This window comes from Monodelphis domestica, chromosome X (genome assembly GCF_027887165.1).
Source record: "Monodelphis domestica isolate mMonDom1 chromosome X, mMonDom1.pri, whole genome shotgun sequence".
Lineage (NCBI taxonomy): Eukaryota > Metazoa > Chordata > Mammalia > Didelphimorphia > Didelphidae > Monodelphis > Monodelphis domestica.
The window spans coordinates 86,642,486-86,651,745 of NC_077235.1; the positions used below are offsets into that span (position 1 = coordinate 86,642,486).

A 9,260-nucleotide genomic window follows, 5' to 3' on the forward strand; every position below is an offset into this window, starting at 1 on the left:
AGGGCGGGGAAGCTGCGACGGGGACCCCGCCCCGCAGGCGCAGGCCCAATCCGTGCTCTCGGAGGAGGCCACGTGCCGAGCGAGCTGGCCCGCTAGGAAGAGAAACCCGCGAGAGTTGTGGCATTAGAGACTCGGGGGGCGGGGAGGGGCGCCGGCTGGGAGCTTGGGAGTGAACCCGTGCAGCTGAACGGGGAGGCTGGAAGGCAGGCTGCGAGCGGCCGGGTGACGAGTGAGTGAGGAGCGGAAGCCGAGCCAGCGAGGACAGACAGCTTCTTCGGACTTGGACCGGGGGAGGAGACCCAGAAACCCCAGACTAGGTAGCCTGAGGGAATGAGACTATCGAAGGGCGGGGAGGCGGGACTGGGCAGGGGGCCTTCGCCTACGAGCCAGCCGAGAAGACGAAGTTGAAGGGGAGGGAGACCCGTGGGAGAATGTTCCGGAGAAAATAGGATGGAGGGGCGGAGCCAGGCCTGGGAGGGAGGTCCTGGGTTCTAGTGTAGCCTGGGACGACGCTTCCTCGCCGCGTGACCCTGGGCTAGTCGTTTAACCCCCATTGGCTAGCCCTTTCATATACGCGAAAATCTGGGCAGCATACTAGGAACAACAAAGGTCTGTAGAGGCAAAGCTATGGATTGCAGCGGTGCGCTGTGGCTGTGAGAGCTGGATTCTAAGGAAAGCCACCGCAGAACCCATGCTTTCCAATTGGGGTGCTGGAGAAGGCAGCTGGGTGCCTGGGTTCAACTGTGGCCCAGACACTTCCCAGGTGGGTGCCCCTGGGCAAGTCACTTGACCCCCATGGCCTAGTCCTCACTGCTCTTCTGCCTTAGAACCAATATCTAGTATTGATTCTAAGATGGAAGGGAACGGGGTTAAAAAAACAGACTCTTGTTCCTTGGACTGCAAGACCAAATCAACCAATACTTTAAAAAAACAAACTCTGACTATTCATTAGAATAGGGCAGCTAGGTGATGTGGTGGATAGAGCGTCAGGCCTGGAGTCAGGAAGACCTGAGTTCAAATGTGGACTCTGGGCAAGTCACTTCACCTGTTTGCCTCAGTTTCCTCATCTGTAAAATGAGTGGGAGAAGAAAATGGTGAACCACTCCAGTATCTTAGCCAAGAAACCTCAAATGGACTCTTTGCCCAGTTGCAACCACCTGAGAAAACAACTGAAGGAGCACTGGAGGAAGCTGAAATAGTCTGACCACAAATGGAGAAGGCAGGTCTGAGGGCAAAAGGAAAAGGGGATTACCGAGGATGAGATGGAGAGATGGTGCCAGGAAGTGTACAGATTCAAAATGATGGGGCTCGTTGGGGCTTGATAGCCTCATGAAATCAAATAGGATTCTTATGCTATTAAATAGGTATTAATACTTTAAGTAAGTTAAAATCAGTACTATTCAATAATAGCAGGAAGAAGAGTGGGGGAGATAAGAGGGAGGTAGAGAGTTATTTCGATTTTCTAGTTTGTGGCCCCCTACCATACAGACACTGAAGAGCGCTCACTGGTCACCAGCAAACACGGAAGTCCACGAGCCCCTACTTCCTGCCTAATGCTGTCCCATCTCCAGTGCCTGGGGAATCACTTTGCTGCCTCGACATATTTTTGGCTCTCCAAGTTGCTTCTTAAACAGAAGCAAGAAACGTGAACATAGACAGACTTCGGGAGTTAGTGAAGGGCAAAAGGACCTGGTGTGCTCTGGTCCATAGGGTTGCAAAGAGGCAGACACAAATAAATGGCTGAACAACATTCATATGACACTTTTAACATTTTCAAAGTGCTTTGCATGCTATCTCATTTGATCCATACCACAATCCTATGAGGTATGTATTTTATAGATGGAGAAAGTGAGGCCCAGGAAGGTTTGAAGTTACTTGTCAAACAGTTAAGTGCCTGAGTTAAGATTCAAACTCAGGTCTTCCTGACTCTAGTTCAACACTGTCCACTGAATCACCTGAGAATGCAAGCCTTTTCAATTCCAGGTACCAAGATTCCCCTCCACACCTATTTTAATAAGCCCTACCTACCACTCCCCTGATGGGGCTATGGCCTAGCTCTAAATTTGATTTGGTCTAACAGGTTCAAAGAGTTTTTGTTTGTTTTAAATGCACTTGGCTCAGGGTAGCTAAGGTGGCTCATTGGAGGAGGTGCTGGGCTCAAGTTTGACCTCAGATACTTCCTAGCTGGGTGACCTTGGGCAAGTCACTGGCCCTTACTGTTCTTCTGCCTAGGGACCAATACTTAGTAGCAATGCTTTTTCTTTTCTTTTCTCTTAAACCTTTACCTTCCATCTTGGAGTCAGTACTGAGTTAAATGACTTGCCCAAGGTTACCCAGCTAGGGAAGTATCTGAGGCCATACTTGAACCCAGGCCCTCTTGTCTCTGCACCTGGTTCTCAATCCACTGAAAACCGAAAATGCAATTGGCTCTCGTGAACCATCAAAGTCCAGTAAAGATGAGACAAAGACAACTGTATCAAAACAGGACTCCCCTTCCACAGGCAGAAACCTAGCCAGGCCTCCAGAAACCATTTCAGACAATCTTCCTGCCCTTAGAATTTAAGCCTGGCTCAGCTATGGAGGCTGGGTGGGGCTTTGGTCTCAGTTGCAGGCAGAGGGAGCCCCACCCCTTCCCAATAGTCTGAATCAAAAGTAATGCTGCCTTGCTGGTGTCCAAGTGTGCGGGTACCCAAGGTGGTATCCCCCGGCCTTACAGAAAGGAAGCAGTCTGTCCAGAGTTGGAGGCAGGCAGGACAGTCCCTTCCACAAGAATTCAGGTGGCCACATCCCTTTACACTCCCCAAGACCCTTCTTCTTAGTGGGGTGAGAGTGGTGCCAGCTGGTTGTTCGGCTCCCATCCACCTTCTCTGCCCAGAACTCGCTGATGATTCTCCTCACTCCTTGGCTAGTCAAACCCAGCCCAGCTGGATAATTATCATTCTCCACCCTGTCATGATCTGGAGAAAAAGGACTAGAGCAGGTCCTAAGGATAGGACCTTGGATGACCTTCCTGGCTCATCCAGAAGAAAGAGTGGGGGGAATACACAGAGGTAATGGGGGTTGGCTGTCACTCCCAAAGGCCTAAACAAAATGCCAACTGCCTGGCCTCCTTTGGAGCAAGAAGCTAAAGCTTGCCTTCTTTCCCCCATGGGGGCTCAGGCTCTCCGTCCCCCAAAGCCCCCAGATGGCTGGGCCTGGGACAGTGGTCCCAGTACACTTAGACATATCAAATAAAGCTGCCTACTGCATAACCAGCTCACTGGGGGCAGCCAGGAGGCACAGTAGGTGGAGCCCTGGACTCATCTTCCTGAGTTCAAATCTGGCCTTGGATCTTTGCTGAGAAAACCCCAAACAAGGTCCTGAAGAGCCCGATGACTGAAACGACAGAACCACCACAGCAGGTCAGCAAGCTGTGGGTAGCAGTGGAACAAGAGCCAGCCATGGGGCTTCTGGTGGGCTAAGTGGAATCCACGACCCCAAATGGCCAGGTTTGTGTGCTGGAAGCTTCAGCTGAGTTGTTCTGCTTCCTGCTCTTCTGAGGAAGGGCAATGACACAACTCCCATCACCTTGCCCTGGTCCCCCATGTCTGGGTATTCACCCTCCCCTTCCTTTCAAATACAAGACAGCAGAGAATTTTCATCGCTCAGAACTTTGTTCTCTCTTTATTCAAATATGTGGTGGAATCCATCTCCCTACCCCAAACCCCTCCCCTTGGCACTGAAGGCCATAGCTGGCAGGAGTATAAAAACATTGGTAAAAAAAAATAAGCCCAGACTTTGGGTGTATAGTGCATAGAGACTGAAGGCCTTTGGTATCCGATAACTTATGACGAGGGCCAGAGGGGGAAGGGACAAGCCTTAGGTGGTGGAGTAGAGACTATTGTAGGCGAGGTGCCCGATAACAAGGGCCAGCATCTCAGAAGTGCTGCTGAGGGCCACAATGAATGGTGCCTGGGAGGCTTGGTCGGCCTGCAGGTGACGGAAGGACAGCTGAAGTACAGCAAGGGCTAACAGGCTGTTCTGTATGCCCACTTCAAAGCTGACTGTCCTCTGGTAGGGCACTGAAAGCTTGAGGCAGGCTGCGAGAGCATGGCCCACCAGGAGGCCAGCCAGGGGCACTGTGAGGCCTGCAAGCACAATCGGAAGCCTGACATCAGCCAGAATGAGGGCCCCCATCCTGCAGGCCAGGAAGAGCCCCCCTAGGATGAGGACAACACTAAAGGGCTTGATGACCTTGAGCAGAATTCTGGAGACCTTGGGCATTTTATACTTGATTACCATGCCTGTTGAGATGGGGATGGCGATGAAAAGCAAGGTCAAGAGGATCTTTGAGAAAGGAATGTGCAGGGTCTCGTGGACACTGAGGAGACGGCCATAGATAGCTGAGGACAATGGCATGAAACCTGTGGCTGCCACCGTGGAGATCAGGGTCATGGAGATGGCTAGAGTCACATCCCCACCAAGAAGCAGGCTAAAAAGGTAGCTGCCTCCCCCACCAGGTGTGGAACAGGTAATGATGAGCCCCAGGGCCAAAGCCTTGGGCAGAGTGAAAACCTTGGCCATCAAAAAGCCATAGAGGGGCATGAGTAGAAACTGGCCCACGATACCCAGCAGCATGGGGTGGGGACTCTTAATCAGCCCCTTCAAGCCCTCCAGTTCCACCTTGCAACCAAATGCACATTTGTTGACAAAGACGAGCGGAAGCAACATGTAGACTATCGGGCTTTCTGAGAAGCGGCCGAGCCCACCCTGGCGGGCATCGTCATCTTCATCGTTGTCCACAGGAGATACTTTAATTAGGAAATCTAGTCGTTCCTCAATCAACATAGGATCTCTCTGGAGGTCAAGCAGCTGAATATGAAGTGGTGCTAGTCCTGCCAGTCCAGACTGGATACTCACCACAAAGTGGCTATTATCCCAGCTCTGGGCAGTCACATTCTTGATACTCAATACCTCTGTGTCCAGAGAGGTGACGCTGAGGACAGGTTCAGACACCGTTTTGTTATTCTGGCCAGGGTAACGACTAGAAACAACAATGATCCCTTTGGTTCTCTCTGGGAATTCAAACTCCAAAACTGAGTCTTCCCCAATGCTCAGGTAGCTGCTGCTTGGGAGATGGGTCTTCGAAATTGGTTCTCCCTGAACCCCACAGAGCAGGCCAGAAAGCAGTGAGGCAAACAAGAGCATGTCTATGGGAGATGAGCAGAAACAACCTTCACTGGTTCTGCCATTCCTTCTGTCTAATGCCATCCCTGCTCAGGGTCTGGGGCCATTCACTCAAGTAAGTGGTAAGAGGAAGGAGGGTTGCCTCACTCTTGTGGGGCTCAGTGGTGCCTCCTAACAAGTGTCAGTGGTCATTCTGGAACGGCTCTGTGGCCGTTGGCAATTCTCTTGCTGTGGTGCTGACAGCACGACCTTGCCTGTGGAGAGAAGAGATGGAGAAGCGTGAAGCGTGAGAGCTACAGCTGGGGTGAGTCAGGGAGTCTAGGCTTAGCACCATGAAAGAGTGCCAACCTAGAGAAGCAAAGGACGAAGGCAGTTGCTTCTCTTAGAAGCCTGTTGCCACTCTCCATTGCTTCCTCCCCTCATCAGACATGACATCTCACACCTCCAACTACCCTACTGAGTAGTGCCACCAGAGCCCCAGATGGCCCTAGAAACTAGCTCCACCCTGGCCTCTAAATGCAGTGGGTGGTAGCCCTAGAAGGGGCCATCCATCCTACTCCCAATCCAGAGGAGCCACCTCTAACACTCAGTCAGACCATTCTCCTTGGCCATCTCCCCATCCCTTCACCTCCTCCTCAAAGAGGGCTGATCATTCTCAGCCACATGAGCTACTGTTCTCAGGATCCTATCGATACGGAGCCTGAGAAAATAGCCCTTCTTCTGAAGGCTCTGTCATTCTCTGACGCACATGCTCAGGAGACAGAGTAGGAAGCTTCCCCTCCGCCCAATCTCCCTTTGTGGAGGGCAGCACAGTACTTCTCATTGCCACCTTCTTCCTTCTGGACCCTTCCTATATTGACTAGTTGTGTGACAGTTGTGAGAACAGTGAAGGGGATGATGGTGAGGTAAGTCTAGCCAGGGACTAGAGTGCAGGTAGGAAAAACAGTGGGAAATAAAGCTGGAAAGGAAAGTAGGGGTTGAATTATAAGACTAGAATGCCAAGCTATAGCTATACCCTAGTCTGGCACTTATTGTCTAGGTACATAATGTACCTTAAACAGTCTGTGCTTCAGTTTCCTTATCTGTGAAGGGAAATGGTTGCCCCATGTGTTTTTCACATTTATTACCAATTACATGTCCTAACCAATTTCCACACAGATATAGGATTGAACCTATCTCCCTCCCTCAAGATGCTGGCAGGCCATTTGAGCTGGGTTATCCATGTATTATCATGCAAAACATTAAAATCCAAATAAACAATTAGAAAATCAAATCTGCTGTCTTCTACATTCAGACTCTGTACAGTTCTCTCTCTAGGGATAGAGAGGATCCCTTTCATAAGTCCCTCAGAGACATCCTGGATCACTGCATTGCTGATAATAGCTCAGTCTATTACAGCTGATCATGTCTCTGGGTTTTGATTCCATGAGATATTAAAAAAAAACACCAACCAATAAAACAAAGTCAAAAGAATGAAAAAATAGAAGAAAATGTGAAATATCTCAACAGAAAAAACAAACAAAACACCTGACCTGGAACATCAATTGATGAGAAATAACTTGAGAATTATTGGACTCCCCTGAAAGCCATGGTCAAAAAGAGCCAAAGGGGTAGCCATGTAGCTCGTTATCTTAATAAGAGGGGAAAGGGCCAATGATAAATGGAAGGGCTGATTAATGGAGACAGTGGTCAGAAAGAAGCAAACAGACTTCTGAGGAGGGACAGGATAAAAAGAGAATAGGGCAGAGGGAAATAAATACACATAGCCCTTTCACATCTCAACTTTTACCTTTTCAGGTTCACTATATATCCTAGCTTGGTAAGAAATCAAATGGGGATCTTGGGGGAGTTCTGCAGAAGCCACAGATAAAGGCCAGCAGATGCCCCAGAAATGGTTTAGAAACTCATAAATGCATCAAATAGATGTATAGCATCATAAAATGTTGGCATATCTTGTCTTTTAATGCCATAATTTCTTTTTAAAAATTAAAATGAGTAAAAAGTTAAAGTTTGCAAAAAGAACAAAGAGCCAGCAAATGACCCAGAGGCTAGAAATGTATATATAGCTTAATCTACCAACATATAGTCCATCATCAAATACCTAATCCAAGTTTTCAATAAAGTACTGTAAATGCTCCATAAAAGAAAAAGAAAACATTCAGACTTCCTCTTTGGTACAAAGGGAGAGCAAAAAACTTTACTGCGGTTTTCCAGTTCACAAGGGGCCCTAGCCCCTGAGATGTACTAGTGATACCTGGACAGTTAGTAATCATAATCCTGAATGTAAAGGGGCTGAACTTACCCTTAAAATGGAACTGGACAGCAGAATAGATTAGAAACCAGAACCCAAGTGTATAGTGATCTCTTGCTGAAAAAGTGAGTGGAACCAGATCACTGGATGCAATGATATGGGAATGGTGACCAACTATGAAAGACTCAGCAAATCTCATCACCAGGGAACCCAGACAATTTCAAGATTCCTGATCATCCAGAACAGTTGAATTCTGAGGGCAAACTGAAGTACAGTTTTCTGGCTTGCTTTCTTTGGGTGATACAGCTAATGTGTTTTTTGCATCATTTCACATGTCTAACTGATAGCAGTGCTTGCCTTCCTAGGGGAGGGAGAGTTTAGAACTCAATTTTTCATGTTAAAAATATTTGAAAATAATGATTATTTAAAAAACACTTAATCAACTAAATAATGATTATTTAAATTTAATTCAATTAGTTGATTAGTCTGACTTCTTAATATGTTACTTAAATGAAATAATACTTCCAATACTAGTTTTGGAAGAGCCAAAAAAAAAAGGCTCCGTTCCAGTCTCACCCCTAGTTCCTGCAAACGGGCTAGAATTTGATCCCCAACCTCGCCCCGTCCAATATCATACAAGCAGCAGGCAGGCGCGGCATTCCCCTGCCCACCCAGCTGCTGACACGGGATGAGGCCCATTTATCAGACAGACACACAGCCGCCTCTCCCCCCCCCCCCCCCCCCCAAGCGCACAGAGCTGCAGAGAAGAGCAAACAAAAAGCACCGAGCTTCAGCTCCTTTTCCTCGGGGCTGCTCTAGCCCAGCAGTCCTGGGCAGCAATTTGAAAAGGGTGCAGTGAGGCCCGAGGGAGAGGAGAGGCCGCTCCGAGAGCTGGACATGGGGAGGAGGTCCAAGGGGCTTCCCTCCCACGCCCTGGATTGCGAGGGAAAAGAGAAAAGTTTCTCGTGGCTGCTCCTGCCGCCACCGCCGCGGGCTAGCCACAGTGGGCAGTTTTCACTGGAGGGCGCCCGGCAGAAGAGCCGAGCATTCTGGGCTGCTCCCAGAGACACCTGCCCGGAAAGAAGGGAGGGAGCCCCAGGGGGTCACTTCTGCGCTCTGGGGGCCCAGGAAGAAGCTCTGCCAGCCTGGGCCCCCCGGCAGAAGCACCCCGCTGGAAGCCACGGACGGATGGCAGAAGGGAGCGGGCCACCCAACTGGGGGAACTCGGGAGAGGCCCGAGGGAAGGAGGGAGGCCCTGGCACAGAGCTCCCGACAGGTGGCGCGGGTCAGGCCGTGCCCGCCAGGGGGCTGGGGGCGCAAGGGGACCACCGCGGCGCTGCCGGACGAGAATCGGGAAGGAAGGGACGGAGTCGGGGGCCGACGGGAGGCCAGGCCCGGCTCCATACTCTCACCTGAGATCCTGGCAGAGCCTCGGGGCGGCGGCCGCCGGAGGGCGGGGCGAAGCACGGGGAAGCGTTGTAGAGCAGACCAGCAGCGAAGAGAGGCTGCTCCCGGGAAGCCCGGAGCAGCCTCGTCCCCCCCCACTCCCCCCACCCCCCCCGCCCCCAGTGCCCCGCCCCCTGAGGGCTCCCAGCCAATGGCCCCGCCCCGAAGGCCCCGCCTTCCGAGGCTCCGGAACCCCGGCCCCGCCCCCGTTCCCTGGTGCCGCTTCTGACCCTGAAGGAAAGAAGATCCGAGACTGGGCGGAAGAAAAAGCGACGGGAAAGGGGGGGAACTGCTTCCGTCTCGGTGTCAGCCAGAGACTGATGCGGGAGCCAACCAGCGCCAGCTCATAAGGCGAAACCCGGCAACCGATTGGTTCCTCCACCGGGGGCGGGGCCTG

At 51.0% G+C, this 9,260-nt stretch overlaps 1 protein-coding gene across 1 annotated transcript; it reads right to left on the bottom strand.

Moving 5' to 3' along the window:
* Nucleotides 1–3,634: 3,634 nt before the first annotated feature.
* SLC10A3 (solute carrier family 10 member 3) lies at nucleotides 3,635–8,987 on the bottom strand. The gene is made up of 2 exons (XM_001374379.4): nucleotides 8,830–8,987; nucleotides 3,635–5,420 (listed from the first exon to the last, which is right to left on the bottom strand). The coding sequence occupies exon 2, from the start codon at nucleotides 5,248–5,250 to the stop codon at nucleotides 3,859–3,861; it is 1,392 nt and encodes a 463-aa protein (XP_001374416.2). The 5' UTR covers nucleotides 5,251–5,420; nucleotides 8,830–8,987; the 3' UTR covers nucleotides 3,635–3,858.
* Between the last annotated feature and the right edge of the window lie 273 nt (nucleotides 8,988–9,260).